The sequence below is a fragment of the Pyrenophora tritici-repentis genome, chromosome 9 (genome assembly GCF_003171515.1).
Source record: "Pyrenophora tritici-repentis strain M4 chromosome 9, whole genome shotgun sequence".
Taxonomy (NCBI): Eukaryota; Fungi; Ascomycota; class Dothideomycetes; order Pleosporales; family Pleosporaceae; genus Pyrenophora; species Pyrenophora tritici-repentis.
In genome coordinates, this window is record NC_089398.1 from 1,382,383 (window position 1) to 1,400,622 (window position 18,240).

The 18,240-nt window shown below is 50.9% G+C and overlaps 8 protein-coding genes across 8 annotated transcripts; 4 read left to right on the top strand and 4 right to left on the bottom strand.

Annotated features, from left to right (window-relative positions):
- Nucleotides 1-1,992: 1,992 nt before the first annotated feature.
- Nucleotides 1,993-2,184, top strand: PtrM4_148990 (uncharacterized protein; the record flags this gene model as incomplete). Its single annotated transcript, XM_001938633.1, has 1 exon — nt 1,993-2,184. The coding sequence occupies one exon, from the start codon at nt 1,993-1,995 to the stop codon at nt 2,182-2,184; it is 192 nt and encodes a 63-aa protein (XP_001938668.1).
- A 235-nt stretch (nt 2,185-2,419) lies between these two features.
- PtrM4_149000 (uncharacterized protein) lies at nt 2,420-3,014 on the bottom strand (the record flags this gene model as incomplete). Its single annotated transcript, XM_001938632.2, has 3 exons — nt 2,420-2,426; nt 2,475-2,800; nt 2,856-3,014. The coding sequence occupies 3 exons, from the start codon at nt 3,012-3,014 to the stop codon at nt 2,420-2,422; spliced, it is 492 nt and encodes a 163-aa protein (XP_001938667.2).
- A 1,277-nt stretch (nt 3,015-4,291) lies between these two features.
- On the bottom strand, nt 4,292-5,122 carry PtrM4_149010 (Ubiquitin-protein ligase; the record flags this gene model as incomplete). The annotated part of the gene is made up of 1 exon (XM_001938631.1): nt 4,292-5,122. The coding sequence occupies one exon, from the start codon at nt 5,120-5,122 to the stop codon at nt 4,292-4,294; it is 831 nt and encodes a 276-aa protein (XP_001938666.1).
- Nucleotides 5,123-5,481: 359 nt separating this feature from the next.
- Nucleotides 5,482-7,163, top strand: PtrM4_149020 (Outer membrane protein-protective antigen OMA87; the record flags this gene model as incomplete). Its single annotated transcript, XM_001938630.2, has 4 exons — nt 5,482-5,505; nt 5,557-5,673; nt 5,722-5,908; nt 5,956-7,163. 4 exons carry the CDS (start codon nt 5,482-5,484, stop codon nt 7,161-7,163), a joined length of 1,536 nt encoding a protein of 511 aa, XP_001938665.1.
- Nucleotides 7,164-7,636: 473 nt separating this feature from the next.
- PtrM4_149030 (GlcD, FAD-FMN-containing dehydrogenase) lies at nt 7,637-9,167 on the bottom strand (the record flags this gene model as incomplete). The annotated part of the gene is made up of 2 exons (XM_001938629.2): nt 7,637-8,639; nt 8,692-9,167. The coding sequence occupies 2 exons, from the start codon at nt 9,165-9,167 to the stop codon at nt 7,637-7,639; spliced, it is 1,479 nt and encodes a 492-aa protein (XP_001938664.1).
- A 1,497-nt stretch (nt 9,168-10,664) lies between these two features.
- PtrM4_149040 (Lactonase domain containing protein) lies at nt 10,665-11,883 on the top strand (the record flags this gene model as incomplete). Its single annotated transcript, XM_001938628.1, has 2 exons — nt 10,665-11,032; nt 11,082-11,883. 2 exons carry the CDS (start codon nt 10,665-10,667, stop codon nt 11,881-11,883), a joined length of 1,170 nt encoding a protein of 389 aa, XP_001938663.1.
- Nucleotides 11,884-12,808: 925 nt separating this feature from the next.
- Nucleotides 12,809-13,500, top strand: PtrM4_149050 (uncharacterized protein; the record flags this gene model as incomplete). Its single annotated transcript, XM_001938627.1, has 2 exons — nt 12,809-13,159; nt 13,210-13,500. 2 exons carry the CDS (start codon nt 12,809-12,811, stop codon nt 13,498-13,500), a joined length of 642 nt encoding a protein of 213 aa, XP_001938662.1.
- Nucleotides 13,501-14,429: 929 nt separating this feature from the next.
- Nucleotides 14,430-17,780, bottom strand: PtrM4_149060 (OPT domain containing protein; the record flags this gene model as incomplete). The annotated part of the gene is made up of 6 exons (XM_066109974.1): nt 14,430-14,501; nt 14,556-15,904; nt 15,953-16,106; nt 16,157-16,516; nt 16,564-17,381; nt 17,504-17,780. The coding sequence occupies 6 exons, from the start codon at nt 17,778-17,780 to the stop codon at nt 14,430-14,432; spliced, it is 3,030 nt and encodes a 1,009-aa protein (XP_065959957.1).
- Nucleotides 17,781-18,240: the final 460 nt, after the last annotated feature.

Sequence of the window (18,240 nt, forward strand, 5' to 3'; positions counted from 1 at the left end):
CCATTGGAGCACAAGCATGCTTATTTCGGCAAGTGTTCACGCAGGTGAGATCTTAGAGCGTTTGGTATGACTTCAAGCTTCGGTGTCGCCTTGCGCTGGGGTTGACAAACTGCATGTCGCGCTCACTGAAATTGTGTCGTGCACATTGAACTTGTATCGTGCAGCCTAGACCAATATTTCTTGCTGTACCCAGAACTTAACGAGGCAGAAAGGAGGTAAGTAGTCCATATGAAGAGGAGCCAGTTACATAACAAAAAGTGGTGGTGGAACATCAGGCCTCAGAACTGAATACCAGGCTGTAAATTCTGTGTTACATGTCAGCAATATTGCTGCAGTACGATGATAAGCGCACTACCTTGAAAATGTCCTGTAGTCTACATAAGTTAGCATTGGCATTCGCTAAGTGCAGTTTAAGGGATAAGTAATCGACCGGTAGGGTATTCTTTGTCCTACCTACCTAGGTAGGCACTGAGAGTGAGAGAGTACAACGGGGCGGGTAGGCACGCTTTTGAGGTAACCATATGCTATCAAGGGATTGACTTCACGCTGCAAACGAGAGAGAAATCGGTGTGGTATGATGGCTGGTGTTTGCACTTGTGCAGGTACCTACGACACCTAGGGTCGTCGCGGGAATCTTCACGCAATACAGGCTATGTTGACCGGAGATTTATCTGCAAATTTCTGGAGACATGTTCTGCGAGCGTCCTTTGCGACAGCTCCTGAACATTTTCTTGGCTATAGCCTTGTCTTCCCCAATGAAATGTGCTACAAAATTCTCACCTCTAATATATGAAGAAGCGTTTATACTGAGAACGATGAAGAAACAATCTAGTGAGCATGTTCCCGGTTTGCAATTATAACTTCTTGTTCGCAGCTTGTTTGGTCGAACTCGATTCAAGAGAAGTCGCAGCTTCTGCCAAGGGTCCACTTAACAAGACGTTCCTTCTGTCCGTCCTCCGCGGCTCCTTCTCCACTTCCCAGATTCTATCGTTGACATCCCTTAACTCTGCATTTTCATCACCTCTCTGCCGTCGAACCCTAGCATCGTGCCTCCGATTCGCTATTCGCCATTGCAAGCGAACCAGTAGAACCGCACTAGTTAACCTCCACTACCTTCCAATCGCATGTCGCATCACAGTATAACCCTTCGATAATTCGACCACGGACCAACATAGATATAGAAAGGGATTAGTTCTGTGTTATGCAGTATTACAAATGTGTCGCCGCCGTTCCTGCCAGGCCGTGGCTGTTGGGCTGAATCAAACATCGCGATGCTCCTGCATTAGATCCCGCGGACTGGCCTGCTGACATAGGCAACGTGCCTTCTATACCATGGAGAATTTTCAACCCAAAGACTCGAAAGGGCGTACTACGGGCTCAATCCAGGATTCATGTGATTATTGCATCACCCGACAATACAGTCAGCAGAAGCACTTAGGTCATCATACTGAGCTTACCTACTGTGGCAACCCGTTCAAAGCTCTCAGCACGCGCACGACGATCCACAGCTCGTGCCACCCTCGCTCATCGCCACGATTTCTTCTGGTATCACAAACCTTTGGCTCCAGTTAGTTGTTGGCAGGAGATATTCAACATCTGCATTGCCAATCTATTGGCAACCTCCAGAGGCGAACGAACAAGCATCGCGTGTTACGAAAATAGAAAGTCGACGTGTGATTTTCTAGCTGAGGCCGCGAACATCAAGATCACAAGGAGGAGCGGTCAAGTACACCGTACATTAGTCCCGGGATAAAGCGAAGAGAAGGCAAACGACTCAGTCAACGACGCATATCATCCATTATACTTACGCGGTTACCGATGAAGACGAATTCGCAAACCTCCCTCATCGTTACTTCCTCACTACGTTATATCCCATTTCGACTCCGCTCATATTGTCTCTGGATCAGATACTGTCGAACCCAACAAACAAGATTGAATTGGCACCAATTATACATTGGAAGGTCGACGCACGATAGCAACCCTAGGAGCATCATGCCGCACCACATCACCAACTGCGTCTTCGCACGTACGAGCCTGACAACCTGCGATGTCTTTGTCATGGCCCTTCCCTATTTGGATCCGAGGGCAGCGCTTTCCCCAGAAGAATTCATTGTAGCCGCAAGTCCATGGTTCCTCGACGCAGAGACGGTTTGGTGGCGCAAGTTCCTCATGGGCGCAGGGTAGTCAATACGGCTCACCACAGAGATCAACTCTAAAGGTCACGCTTGCCCACATCGCATGACAACACCGAATATAGGCCATTGGGCGAAGCAATATTCACTACACATTTTCGCCATCATAATACAGCGAGGATGACCTCACATCGTTAATAGAAGTTTGTACAGTTACACTATCATGACGACAACGAGGCTGACGAATGACGAGGCACTTGGTGAAATTTGCGCCACATCCTTCCTCTCTACCAACTCGGGGGGGGTTCCTAGTACGGCGCCTTCAACACAGCATGCACATACGTCTTTGTGCAGTCTGTCGCATTCCCCATCCAGCTCAACACCTCCGCATCCAACACGCCCTCGCAAATCGTCCAACCCTCTCTTTGACCATCTACTGTTAATAAATATCCCGCGTCCAACTCGATATTGCCCGTTGGCTGAACCGACGCGAGAAACTGCAGCTCGCTACCGGCTGTGACACGCGTGCTGTTATACCGATACATTTGATTTCCGAACGGTGCCGCCGAAATCGTCGAAAGCGTGCCATCTGTGAGAGTGAAATTGGGAAGGGAACCATATCCCGGGCCTGTGAGGCGCAAGAGGAGAGCGGGTTGATGGAAGGGATCCTAGATAGGTTGTTAGCATGGTGAGATTGGTTAGAGGGAGTTGGATAAAACCTACGAAGAGGGATGTGGCGGATACAGCCTTAAGCTCTGAACTATTCTCCCCAATTTTCTCCTGCGAAGTAGTGACGAGAAGGAAGTTTGTGAGATCCATTGGTAGCGCCGCGGCGATGGTTGCGCCTGCGATGGCGACCGATATGATGGATGAGAAGCGCATGGTGTGGTTGGATAGTTATAAGTCTGTGATTATTCTGAATATATCTCTTATTTCTCTAATCCGCAGATATGTTCGTCGTAACGGTCGTAAAAGGCGTTTGTCGTAATTTCCAAAACAATCAAATACGTTTGCCACCACGCAGAACCCGCGAACCACCCTCCCTCATATATACCTTCCGCTGCACCGCCGCACTGTCCAAAAACACGCTCGGGGACGAACGAACCCAGCATGCAGGTGTTAGTGCCACCTCTGGTGGTTCCACAAGCAAAACACCGGGCGGACATCATAGGCCCATGGCAAAACGCGTTACCCTGTGTGGTGGTGATGGTGGTTGGTCCCCCCACCTCCCCTGTGTCAGAAACTCCCGCCCGCACCCGCCCAATTGCTGGCACGCTGGCATGTGCTTGCCCTGTAGATCATATCTAGTGCCCCTGCGTTTATATGTGCTGGGCGATGGCTGATGATCTGCAGAGAGAGGTTGGGATAATTGGCTTAGTGATGCTTATTTCCGTGTAAGAAACGGTACGGTAGAGGGATGTTGATATTTGCTTGAGTAGTATTGAGTAGTATTGAGTCCTATTTCCTATTTGACTAAAGAAAAATATTCCCTCCTTGATCTCACGTTGTATTCAATCCATCTTTTTTTAGGTACAGTACTACAAGCGGACATATCCGAGACCATGGAAAGTTCCTTAGTCTGAAAGATGACGACGGAGCACAGAAGGTGCGGCATATGTGGGGGACGGTTAAGGTCGCGCGTTTCTGCTCCACTGTACGTGCATCATCGTCATTTTGGCATGCGTCGACGCCGTTTGGAGCCTAGTTTTGCCGGGTTAGGGGCGGGTTGGCGGGCTGAGGCTGGGGGGTGGCACATCCGGGGGCCTTTGCTGGCTGCAGAGAAGGGCGCAGGGACGTTGGGTTACGTGGTGCTGGATTGGGGTGTAGAAGAAGGAAAGAGTAAGGATTATACATCATCAGCGCTGTCAGGGCAAGTTTGTCTGTAATGATATTGGAAAGTTGCTTTGTAGGAAATACACGAGCAACATATCATAGAATTCAGGAAAGTAGAACGGTCTATTGGATTGTTTAGTACAAAACCCCAAAGATGGCTGAGTGTCGCATCGCTCAGTCCTGTCTCCTCCATAACTCGCCTGGGTATGCCGACCGCTAACGCCCAAATGAATGCCCATTTGTATGTCTTTATTGCTGAGTTTGTTCCATTACACGAGTCTGGTGCCGATATGCACGTGAAAGTCTCAAGTACTAGGAGTGTATAATCAGGCAGAAGATGATATGGCGCCGTCACCCAGCACCCTAGCAACCAGGATATATAGGAGAAAGATGCCGATGATAATCTTAAACCTGTTGCGAGCCAACCATCCCTGACCCGCATCTCGTGCTATTTGCGCTGCGTCGTGAACGACGGTCGCGCTCGTTCCGGGTCGTCGCCTCAGACCGGAAACGTCTGGCGAGCAAGCGGGTTGTGAAGGAGTGGGTTTGGGTCGCGGCAGGCCGGTCGCAGGATCGATATTCTTCTCCTTCATCCACTTTAGGTTCTCCTCGTCAACCTCGGGCCACTCGTGCCTGAACTTTGAACCGCCATCACCCGCCCTGATATTGCCTGCTTGTGATCCTCCGGTGTTTGCTGAACCAGAAGATTTTGTTCCGCCGCCAGTGCTGTTCCACCACCTCGTGCGCTGCGCGAATAGTTTCCGCTCGGCTTCCGACGCTCTCACACTGCCGGTTGTCATCTCCTCGCTAGTCATGAAACTCAGCAGACCATTCAAGATGGTGCTGACCTCCCATGCGGGGTTGAAACTCTTGGGGTGGAAATCGGAAATGCTTAGGCAGAGCCGGCTGCTTGGCTGGAAGCGGCCGGAAGGAGTGTGCATGCGGATAGCGGGCGGCGCAAAAGGGTAGTCAGGCGGGAAGAGAAGGGTGCCCCAGTACTGGCCGCCATCGTAAGGGGTGTCGGGCGGGCCCGTCAGGATGTAGTGCCATTCCAGGATGTTCTTGTCAGATGGATGTGCGGATATGTAGGGCGGAGGTGATTTCGTGATGGCGGCGTATTCTTTGGTGAGGCGCTTAGTTGCTGCGGGTGTCGCCATGATGAGCGGAAGTGGTATGTGTGAGGGTGAGTAGTGGTAAGAGACGTGTTAAGAACGGAAGTAGTTGGTCTTTGGCTATCCGGTACGTTGTATTGGTGGCGGGAAAAGAAGAAGCGCAAGTCGCTGCGGATTTCCCTTGTACAAGTCGTTTTCTGGTTAAATGGTTTGAAAGACAGGAAAGACAGAAAGTCAAATAGTGCAAAGTGATAAAGCGGGTAGGTGAGTGATTGCAGGTTTCAAACATGTATGGTTGAGAGTAAGCGGCACGTGCCTCGGACGCAGCGGCGGGCGGGCGATCCAGACATGTTCAAGGTTTCTGACGAGCGCCAAGGAAACAGCACAAAGACATCAACAGCCCAATGGCTTCGCCGAATGAAGACGATGTAAGCGGTCCAGGGCTTCTTAGTCATCTGCTGTTGCTAATTGACCACCAGGTCTTCGAAAGGCTCAAGAATAGAACGGACCTGGACGAGCAGAAGCGACAACAGGATGAGATTAATGCGCGGCTTCACGCTCAACACCAGAGGGCGCAGGAGAGGCTAGGGGAGCTGGTATGCATCACGAAAGAGAAGTAGGAGCGATATCTGAGACGTGTATAGGTTGAAGACAACACCTCCCTCCCGGTGACGATATCGTCAGTCCGCGTCCTCCACGCCAACCGCACAAGAAGAAGTTTCCTCGAGCGAGTCGTCAACCCTCTCCTAAGCGCGAACCGCACCGAGCCCTATACTCTGGAAGATGCATTGAAAGAGGTCGGCGAAGCAGCAGACAAGCTCAATCGCTTTGGTAGGACGGCACCCAATTGAAGTTTGTACATGTCTAATAGCAACTAGGCATCTTCAAGTCGCCAATATCAGTCTACCTCGACCGACCAAATCAAACCATTGCCTCGTCCTCTCCCACCGATGTCGACGTCTACATTTCGGCTGTTGAACGCGGCAACTACACTATCAAGACCGGGACGGAGGCTGGCGCTTCGGAAGCAGATGCCTACGTTCACGCCGAGTTGCGAAATCTCCTTGGTGGGGCAGAGACACTCAACGCACATGGCTCGCTTGGTACACGAACACGATCAGCCTACTCCCTCGCCTTTGACAGCCCAATTCTCAGCAACCCTGATCTCAAGTTTCAAGTCAACGGATTCGCAAGTTCGACACTGAAGAGCTGGGCAAGTCACGAAGAGGTACTGAAAGGAGGAAACTCCAAGATTTCATGGAGAATGAAGAATGGCGCTACGCATGAATTCGGTTACTCGGGCATCTGGCGCCAAGTCACGGGTCTGGCCGAAAATGCGTCGCCCGCTGTCCGCGCAGACGCAGGCGACTCCTTCAAGTCGAGCATTACGCATACTTGGATCAAGGACAAGCGCGACTACCCTCTCCTTCCCAACAGCGGCTACTTCATGAAGAGCGTGTCGGAAATTGCGGGTTGGGGTCCTCTGAAAGGTGACGTAGCGTTCTGGAAGTCAGAGGCGGAGTCGCAAGTTGCTCTCCCCTTTGGCAACACGGGCATCACGCTCACCGCTGGGCTGCGAGGTGGTCTACTCTACCCTTTGGCATTGGGCGGAGAGAATCAGGCCCAAGCATCTCGCATCAATGACCGCTTCCAGCTCGGTGGCCCGACCAACGTACGGGGTTTCCGCATCGCTGGTCTCGGCCCTCGTGATGGTCCAGATGCCCTAGGCGGTGATATCTACGCAGCTGGTGGTGCGTCGATCCTCCTTCCAATTCCCCGTGTCGGAAAAGAGACGCCGCTCCGTCTACAAGCCTTCATCAACGGCGGTCGACTCCTTGCATTGAAGAATCCAAACTCCAAGAAGGAAGATGGTTCGTTTGGCAGCTCAAGCGACGTGTCGAGTGCCATTCAAAAGTCCTTTTCCGCCATGACAGCAGAGTTGCCCAGCGCAGCAGCTGGTGTAGGTCTCGTGTATGCGCATCCAGCTGCGAGGTTTGAAGTCAACTTCTCGCTGCCTCTTGTCATGCGCGCAAAGGAGGAGGGCAGGAAGGGACTGAGCTTCGGTGTGGGAATTGAGTTCTTGTAGACCAGGACATGGTGTAAATGTGTATTTGTAGGCAGCATTAACTTAGAACCTTTTCACGAAGCAAAAACACTCTAGCATGACACAGTGAGACAACAAGATGTTGCACATGCAAATTTCGGTGAACTTTCTCAGTTTTCCCATGTTTGATATTTGCCGAGTACATGGGGTAATCATGGCGGCTTGGATAAAGCTTGTCAATACTGAGGTGGATAGCTTCGGCATTATAGGTCAGCATTGAGGGGGCAGCAATGAAGATCTATCGGATAATACAAAGTGCCTCAATCAAGATATACTGTAATGAATTATGAGTTTCTTCATTCATTGTGGCGTGTATGTGCTGTGTATCATAATAAAACTGTTCTTGGTGATAATGTGTTCGTTGCCAATCTACCATAAACAACAAAATGACGTCCCCACACACTTCTCGCAATCTAATATCCAGCCACCATCGCCACCGGCATCTGTCTTGCCACTCAACTTCCAACCAACTGCGGACCCTCGAATACATTGTTTGGATCAAGTGACTTCTTAATCTTGACGAGCCTGTCATAATTTTCGCCCCAGTACCTAGAGTGCGCCTCTGTGCGGCTCAAACCGGTGTCTGCATAATTGACGTACATGCCATATTTGCTTCCGTTACTCGCATCCTCAATGGCATTGACCCACCCATTCAGGAAGCTCATGTACTCAGGCTTATACGTAGCGTTATCCGGGAAAATCCGGTCATAAAATTGCATCTTGAAAATGGACTTGCGGTGTGAGTAGCTGGTCTCGTCCGGGCCGACCTGGGAAATGGACGCGCTCTTGCCGCCATGGAGGTCGATCAGGAGGTACCAACCTCTGGTAATTTTGCTGGCAGTCGTGAAGTAGTAGTCTGACATTGCCTTGATGGCGGCAGGGGAGAGGGCCTCGGGCATCAAAGACTTGGCGTAAAAGTTCTCGTGGGTGTCGTAGACTTCGGCTTGTTTGAGGGGCCCAAAGGCAAAGTGGGTGAGGGTGTCAATCCATCCCTTTACTGATACTTTGCCACTGCCAGCGGGAATGTCGAGTTTGGCGAGGAGGGGTGCCATGACCTTGTCGAATTCTGAGCGGTTTCCATGGTAGACTCCTGTCAGCTGCTTTGGCAGGAACATGCGCATGTCGAGCTCGGCAGGCTGATCGTTGATGGAAAAGTCTTGTAGCGCAGTTACATATTTTGCTAGCTGACTGGTGTTCTTCGGGGACAAGGAATAGTCGAAGATGACGTTGCTTTCAAGAGGAGTAAAGGTCTTGAATGTGAAGTCGACGACGATGCCAAAGGCTGCACCGGCACCGCGGAGAGCCCAGAAGAGGTCTTGGTTTGAATCGGCTGAGGCAGTCACAACAGTACTGTTGGCAAGCACGACCGTAGCAGAGACAACATTGTCCAAAGCAAGACCATGTTTGCGAGAGGAGAGTCCGTAACCGCCATGGAGTGTCAATCCGCTTACTCCTACACTGTGTTGTTGTTGTTAGATTGGGTTCTTTTCTTGTAAAAGCCATGACTTACCCTGGGCATGTTCCGTGGCTGATGGCCTGTTTCCCTTGGTCGTACAGTGCCAGAGCAATGTTTCCTAGTCTTCCACCGGCCTGTACCACGGCTCTTTGGGCCTGTTGGTCAACTGTGACGCTGTTGAAACGTTGCATATCAACGATCAAGTGGGCATTTTCTCCTCCTAGGCCATGGGCGGCATAGCTATGGCCTCCGCATTTTGCGGTGACGGGGATCTTGTTTGCGACCCCACAGGCTACGGCATCTTGAATATGCTTGATAGTCTGTGGCACAGCATAGGAAGCCGGGGTGAACGAAAGGCGGAGATTGAAAGGCTTGATGGCCTGGGTGTAGTTTGCCGTGCCTGCTGCGTATACCGGAACTTGATGGGACTTGAGGCAATCATCCACGGCTGCTCTCCTGTCTAAAGTGGCCGAAGAGAGGGCAAAGAAAGCGGTGGCTGTATAGAGCCATTCAGAATAGATTTTCACCATATTGGAAGTTGGGTAGAAGCTTGGCTGCCCAGAAACACTTCCACCGGATGCATGCTTGAACTATATATGAAAGGCTTGTCATCGGGAGGCAGGGACACGGTTTGTTCGGAAACGGTCTCGGTCGAACAATCCAATGAACCATGATTAAACGGTATGAAAGGAGAAAGCAAATACCCCCGTGAGTCAACTTTGGTTAAAGCTTCGTAAAGATGAGATGTTTGGGTCTCGGATCCACCGGATCTGACACTGACATGGTAAGTGAAGCGTATACGAATCGATAAAAGCCATATTGGGACTGGTCAAGCTTCGGTGGCCTTGGCAAACACCGTGGCCGCCACTTTCCGCCAAATCGCTGGTTCGTCTCTTGGCGTACACCAAGTCGCGGGGAGATTAAGTAGTGGAGTTCGGCATGCATCCTCATATCAAACCTTGTTCATAACCCACAAGTATGCCTTACAGCTCTCCTCTTGGGCCTGTATGAGTTCTTCCTGTGTCCGCCTTGGGGCCGTACGGTGTTGGAATTGTGCGCGCCGGTAATCACGGTCATCGGTAGGCGAGTGCGCAAACCGTGGTACTCGTGCAGAGGCGTACCAATCGGACACGAAGCAAGCCAAGAACAATCCAACCCAACCAAAAAATGCCCGCTCTTAATGTATATGTCCATCTTGGTAGTTGCAGCTTCATTTACAGGCCCACATGCAGGACCAGAAGATCGGCAGTGACTAGGACAGGCGATGTGTTGACTTTTGTTTTGTCTATATGCTTTTTGATGGGAAACAGACTGTGCACGCGCTGATATTTTCGTAGTTGCGTTAGCAAGAGTGCGACGTCACAAACTAGGACGCGATATTACCAACCTTACCGAAGACTAAGAAACACCATGTTTGGACACGTGATGCGGACTTTCAGGGCCCAGAATAGAGAATTTCCCGTAAGCACGGATGCACCCGGCTTTTGCGTATTACCGTACCGGTACTTACTGCCGTACTGCCGTACAGATGCCGGCGTCTTTCGGGGTAAAGATTAACCGTTACCTACCGGTAGGTAACTATGGCGCAGCGGGTTTGGATGCCTTTGTGACGCAGGCAAAAGGTAGAAGGGACATATAGTCGGGATGCACACCCGAAATATAAGGCAATTGCAATTTCTCCATGTTGATGAACCTGGGGTAAACAACCGGTTGAAACAATGCACCCCTGCTCTACATGTGGGTGCATATTGCATCTATATTGCCCGATGTATAGCTTTTAACCGGCTTGGGAGGAGCCGCATCTCCCGAGGGAGTAATAGTACATTGCGTTTAGAGACGATCCGTGACCAAGGCCGTTCCCTAGTCCACAAACGAGTAGTTAGCGGTTTCACAGTAGATGGCCAACACGTACGCGTGACAACAAGGACCATGAGAGCGGAAATTCAAAGGACGGCAGAAGTGGACATACAAAGTCGAGCTTCTGCCGTACGTTGGCAAGGACACGACTGCATTCATCAACATTCATCATGCTGCCTTCGCATCCTCTTCTTCTGCCGCTATTCGGCAGCGTCGCCAGTGCGGCCAATCTGTGGGCGAGCCACTACTCGGGTACAATCAACTACCTCACGTTCAACGGCAATAACCTGGCTTTGAGCAGCTCGAGTTCCACGGGTAACAAGCTGCCCAGTTGGCTCACATATGATAATGCTGGAAAGGGGCTGTACATTGCCGATGAGAACTTTATCGGAAACTCCGGAGGAACTCTGACTTCCTTCTCCATCGGGAACAATGGCAGCTTGAGATCAGCCGGAACCGCGCCTACACCTCAGGGTGTAGTTGCAAATACTCTATATGGTGGTCCAGAAGGAAGAAGCTTCATTGCGAATGCTCACTAGTATGTCAACCTTTTGCAGTGGAAGTTATTGTTACTGACTTGTGCATAGCCAAACATCGCAATTGACGACTTTCAAGCTTCCGTTGAATGGTGGTCAGCCCATGCAAACAATCAAATACACTGGAAAAGGTCCCAATACGGGCCGACAGGAAGCTGCACACCCACATCACGCCTTTGTCGATCCTACCGGAGATTTCATAGTCGTACCTGACCTAGGTGCTGATGCAATCCGCATCCACAAGATCAACCATCAAACAGGCGCGCTTACAGACTGCGCTCCTGGCAAGCCAACTCCCGGCACAGGCCCAAGACACGGCGTTTTCTGGTCGCCAGCCGGCTCCTCACGCGTGCGCCGCGCAGAGGGCACAATTCTTTTCATTGCGAACGAGTTGACCAACAGCGTCTCCAGTTGGGCGGTGACGTACGCTCAGGGAGGTTGCATGAGCCTGACCTTGAAGCAGACCTTGACGCCCTACCAGGGCAACACCACCGCCGTCTCTGGGACGAAGGTTGGTGAGATCAGGGCCAAGGGAAACTTCCTCTACAACTCGAACCGAAACGACAAGAAGTTCTCGGGCAACGACTCAATCACTCAGTACACCATCTCTTCAACTGGAACCCTTACGTGGACTGATATTACGTCTTCGTATGGCACGTACCCACGCACCTTCGACATCAGCAAGGACGGTGCTTTTGTTGCCGTGGGCGATCAGACAACCTCGAATGTGGCCATTGTGGCACGAGATACGACTTCCGGCAAGCTAGGAAAACTGGTGGCTAACTTGAGGATTGGTGCTGCTGGTAGGCCGGAGAACGAGGACGGTCTTAGCGCAGTGGTGTGGGAAAACTAGGCGACACGCCGACGAATGGGGTGCTGTTCTTTCAACCATGCACTGGCCTTAGTGCAGCTATCACAATTGAACTATGTACATACTGCTCACGTGTATGAATCTTGAAGTGATGTCGTCGAGTGATATCAGGGTTCAGGGTTTGGTCTGCGTCGCCAAGACGCCAACACTGTCGCCCAGATCCTCGTGCTCCTGCTTACCGGTACTTTCGTAGCTTACCCTGCATGACTGCATCTACCGCCACACATACGTACAGGGTTGCAACCCTTGTAAAGCTGATAGTTGACAAGAACGGTGGCTGATAGGTGGAAGATGCCATGTCGTATGGCGGGTGATTTGCTCAAAACAGGGGAGACGTGTGGGGGGTGAATACCGTTGATGGGGCATCTACTCCCGAATCTTAAGATATCGAACGTGTATCCTAGTCAGATTAGGGAGCCGTAATTGCGTAAGCAGTAGATGGTCGCAAAAATGGAGGGACTCTACCAAGCACGAGTGGCTCATCACTGTTATCATGGACGTCCTGTTTACGACTGCATGTTTACTTGTCAAACGACATGATTGGGCTGTATATTTGTACTAAGATTGCTATGCTATGGCATATAGACTGTTCTTGTAAAACTATCACCGTTGCACCTGCCTTGGGTCACCAACTCCGCTTTCAGCGCTAGTACCGCCTATCATGTTCTCACAAGGTACACACGACTTGCGTGCCTGGCTCCTCTTCACCTTCATACTACACGCTCACCACCTCATTTCCCATATTTCATCACTCACCACGCTCTAGCGCGCCCGACTGTTGTGCTCATTAATCTTATCATGGAAGGATCTCCAGTACTACAACAAGCAAAACTTCAGCTTTCTATTTGACTCTCGTCCCCAAGCAGCACTGCAAAGACTCCCACCTCAACGTCGACGTACCACCACAATGGCAATTCAGAAAGATACTGTCCCGATGGACATTGACTATGTTGACTCGCCTCCCTCGCCGACCAAGAGTGAATCGACCCAGAGCAGCACCCTCTCCTACACAGACGATTTTGAGACCTTGCCCTCGAACGGCCCGAACAGCCACGCACACATCATCAATCTTGGCGATTATGTCTACAGCAAGGAAGAAGGCGCGGTTAAACTTCAAGACGCTGTAGTTACGACGCTCTTCAACACATCGCCGGATACGCTGAAGTCCTTCCTCAACCCCAATGTCAACATTTTTAAAGCGGTATTCGGCAAGAAAGACGTCCAGTTGGTCATCTGGCGCAAGGGCTTGGAGGTCTTCGTAAGTGACGGCGTCCATCAAGCGTTTTATAGTCACTGATTAGACCCCAGGTCGGCACTTTCGAGCATCACACCTCGATGAAGGCATATCGTTTTGAGCGCGTCGCCGGCTTTCTCATCCGTAACGATGGCTCCTGGCATCTCAAGGCCACTGCCAGTAATTCCTATTCCGCTGCCAAGTGGCTAGACGTTTGGGCCGGCAAGTTCGAGTGCCACGGCGGCGTTGCCAAGATGACTGTCGAGTTTGGCGAGGTGGAGATGGCCAAGAGCGCGTCAGCTTTGGCAGTTGCTATGATCGGCGGCAATTACTGGGAGTTGAAGACCGACGTCAAGACGACTTGACTGGTGCACAGCAAGCCAGGTCACGGCAAGCAATGAGGGTGAACTGGGGATTTCGTTGGAGGGATATACTTATATTTGGGATGCATGTAGCAACTCGCAATGTCTTTGACGGGTTATAACCCAGAGGCGCAACTGGGTGGAGTGGTATTGTCACGAAGGAACCCCATATAGCCAGCAATCTGCATGGCCATGTAGTCACGCTGAAGACCAAAAAGAAATGCCTCTCGATCTTCAGTATGCCACATGATAAAAATGAGACATACCACAAACCAATATGCTGAATTTGTTGTTCTCATACCCTAGCCTCATGTAGTCTTCATCATCCTTTCGCATTCACTTCCACATTGACACTCACAACTGTCACTCAACCCCGCAAGAACCCCAAGTATACATCCGCAACAAACGCACTTACTTCTATCAAATCATACAAACCAAGGGCCCATGGTTCAATGGTAGAACACTCGCATTCTGTTCCCCCCCTGCCCCCCAAAGCAGAATTGCGAGAGACCCGCGCTCGATCCGCGGTGGGTCCATTATTTCTGTGGTTTTTTTGTCTGTTTTTGTTACTAGGGACATGCGAGGAATAGAGAGAAAGAAGACGTGAGTGAGACTAGGTGAGTGGGTAGGTAGGCAGGCGAGAAAATCGAAGTTTGAACTTGGATAACTTTTTGCAGTAAATAGCGACGATAAAGTGATAAGGCGGTACGCAAGCGGAATGAATGAACATGTAAGGATAATTCAATGATATCATTCAAGAAAGTCTAATGATGTTGATAAGAGTAAGCCGCGCATGTAAAGATGTCTGTCAACAAACAACTTGGTCGGTCTATCCAGACCAAAGTCTTCATCTATCCCACCTACTCCAAGAAACGCCGACATACAACACGTCTACTACATCCAATAACTCTAACAAAGTCCGTCGCGAGTAATCACCATTTTCTAGGCCCGAAGGTCTCGCCTTTGGGCAGTTCTTTGTAAGGGCAGGCTTGCCAATCGCAGCCCTAGGATGTAACGTTAGCAAAGACTCAAGATAGCGTGTAAGAAATGTGACTTACCTGCTTGTACACCTCAGTACCCCACCACTTGAACCCGCTCATCCAGCCGGGATACACAATGCCGAAGAATATGACAACCACTCCGAAAGCCAGCCCGGAGTCTAATGCTGCGCTGAGCATCATGTTGTACTTCTTCCACCAAGCGTTTCTGCGGTTCTTGATCTCGTAGTTGAATATATAGCATACTATGGCCCAGACGGAGAAATTGAGACCGGTCGCTGGCGGGATCCAACTCAAGCTGCCGAACACGACTGCGAGGTTCACTTTGCTGAGTATTGACTTGCGATTTCCGCGTGCGAGAAGGTAGATGATGACTGGTGCGATGGCTCCGACGGGGAAGGCCCAGATAAGGTGTTGGTAGAGTGCGCCTGGGCCGAAGAACTTTCCGGGCCCGACGACACCCCAGAGGATACTGCCGTTGAAGTGGACGCGGGCGATGGGGCAGTTGAAACCGTTGATAGCATCTGGTGTACAGATACCGGGGATGTTATTTAGCATCCAATTGAGCACACCAATCTGCGTTAGACTGGATATGATGGTTACGGATAACTGGAGTTTGAAGAGGATTCTTGGCGGTATCTTCATGTAGTGACCTAGCTTGAGGTCCGAGGCAAACTTTAGACCTTGGGTAGCCGAGATGTAGCCAAAGGTCGTAAAGACCATGTTTGCGACGGGTCGGCCGGGGAATAAGACGCCGCAAAGCAGTTGACAGATGAGATAGATGCTACTCTGTTGGTTCGTAATAGCCATTACGATGCCAATGGGGATGAACAGGACTGCACCTATGCCAAGTGCGAGTAAAAGTCCGTACCACGGTAGATGAACAGGGTAGTACTCGACAACGAACATGCCAACGGCTGTCATACTGATACCAGTCAAAATGTACCAGGTAATCGGTACGTCATTGTATCGCCGCATGAGCCGGTTGTGTACATCTTCTGCGGATAGCAGATTCTCAACGTCCCGGTCGGAGGTTGTGCTAGGCCTGTGCCGAAGCATGGCTGGGGATGTGGTGCGACCATTGGTCTCCGAGTTGTTCATTAATGGCTGATAGTCTGTTGCCGCTTCCTTCCGGATCTCAGCCCATGAGCTGCGCCACTGTCTCCAAATGTCCTTGCCGTACCACAATCCAGTATGCGAGAGCAGGGCAGTAAGACCGGCGAACTGGAGTGCGTAACTTAAGACGTATGTGATCGGAAGGTAGACTCGACTGTAGCGCTTGTACGCTTCTTCGTCAAATAAGAAGTTATCAGTCAGGATCTTGCTGACATCGTACGGCTTTCCGCGGTTATCCCAAACGGCAGATGAGAGAATGGGCATATACGAAGAGTAGAGTACGTTCTTGTAGTCTGCACCTCGTTAGTATTTGTAGCGTTGCATTACTGTAAGACACTTACACATAATCGGCGCCGCGATCCACATGACGCCTACAAGACCGCCGAGAATATTCATTGCGGCCCAAAAAGGCGTAATCAAGGGGGATCCTATGTAAGCAATCTGCGCCCAATCGAAAGTCACCGGAAACAATCCAAGGCCGGATGAAATTCCAAACTGCAAAGTGTTAACGGAGATGTTTTCAGTTTCTCTCAGCATAGACATACAAGATTGGCAACGACAACACTCTTGGGTGCAAACCAAGTGAGGACATTGAAATAGCTCAATGCAGGGAATAGTAGACCTGGTAGGAAGTAAAACGCAACCGAGCCGAGGAAGATGCGCGAAAAGAACTTGCGCGGGGCGATTGTCCACCCATCAGCCGGCTTGTTTTCTTCTTTGTGTAACGCAGTAAACATTGCGGTCGATACCAGGGTACTTGGCCATATCATTCCGCTGGGTCGTACCAGATAGCTTCTCGTAACGCCAGCAAGAGAATAGCCGAGGATTTGTGTGGAGAGGATAAGTAATATTTGGTACATTATGCCAAGATCCTGGCGATAGAATTTGACCTGTTCAACGATGACCTACGTAATATTAGCGTTGAGCATCCGGAAGCCTGCAGGACGCATACATCTGTGGCAAATGCAAAGCCGAAGGATACATTGCTGCTGACATAGACACAACAATGTTCCTTCATGTTCCAACGGCCTTGTGCGAGCCAGAGTCGTACCCGTCGATTCCAGGTGACTTTTGTTTGTGAGGGGGTTCTTTGGACAGATCCATCGATGAAAGTTTCTTCGGGATCATCGTGTCGTTTTAAAAGTTGGTCCCAAAGCAGACCGAGAGGGTGGACGAGTAAGAGTGCAATGATAGGAGTAAGGCTGACGCTAGGGTATCGTAGGGAAAAGAACAGGTTGGTTGAAGAACCAGCAATAGAGAATAGGATGGACAGGAACCACATGCGTGGGGTATCAATAGAAAGGGAAAAGTCGTCGGTAGCAGCTACCGATGCTCTGACTTGGGCATAGGGCGAGTTATCGGCGGGGTTAGTCTTCATATCTTGTAGGCCTTCGTCTTCAGAGGCTTCATTATCGTCTAGCGTGCTGCTCGAAGAGGTTGAACTGTCAAACAGTGGCGCACCAGCGGTAGAAGGGTCAAGGCCACTTGCGGCGAATCTTGCCTCGAAGCGGCATTCTTCCTGTCCACCAGAGGCTACACCGAGCGTCGTGCTGCTACGGTCGGCGTCACCTGTTCTACGACGAGTCTTGTTGGTACTGGGAAGATTGGCTACACTAGGCAACGATTCGTCGTGGTCGGGGGCCGAGAGCAGCGAGGGCTCACTATTGGTGAGTCTGCTTTTCCCTCTTTTTTTGCGCGAAACGTTTTCCAAGTTATTGGTATCCGAGTCCTCTGGGCTCGAAGAAAGAATAGGTAGGACGCCATAAGACCCTGAGGCAGAGGTTAGCACGTGCTGTGGGTCAAATTTGGTGCGCCATGTGCACCGTCGCTCTTGTGCACATGCGCAATGTCTCAGGGGGCTTGTGACGAGAGTGGCGCAGAGACTAGCTCACCTGTGCCCTGGGCCGGGCTCGACCTCACCAAGAGAGGTACTCTTGACATTGTCTTCTTGATGGATTGTGGAGAGGTCTCGGAGCGAGCAGCGGATGAATCAGGGTCGTCATCAGAATTCGTTTCGGGTGTGGCTAAGTTCCTGGCCTTTTCAGACAGGACATGTAACTCGTAGCTGCCTGCAGGGATGGCGCGACGATCGTGCTGCGTGTCTCTGGAACGATGGACAAACGAGGAAGCAAGCAACGAAGACGACTCGTCCCCGGTCCTAGCAGCCATTTGTATGGGCTGGCGTACACGGACTCGCGTGTACAGGCGTTCCCGTTTGACGCGCCAAACCAGCTTCGTACAACTCGCGCAACGATGGGTATCAGATGATCAGATAAATTTCAAGAGTTATGTCATAGGATACGGTGTGTTAGTCGGTATCCCTTGCGGGCATCTGATTAGATGGCGCTGCGGAACAAACACCAAAATTAGGTCAGTTGGGTCAGGAAGGAGGAAAAAATACTTGGGTTGCCCAATGGAGGGATGGATGCCTTAAGGGAAGCGGTTAGATCCGGTAACCATGTGGGGTCCGCCGCAGAATACACACGGCCGCGCGAGCCGCCTGCATATCATCCCACCTGCATGTCCCAAACCCTGGAATTATCGCAAAGCAGTGACAGCTGCAATCGAGCCCATGCACTGCAAACGCGCATATGGTTGAATTTCAATACGTATTCTGGACAGGATCCCT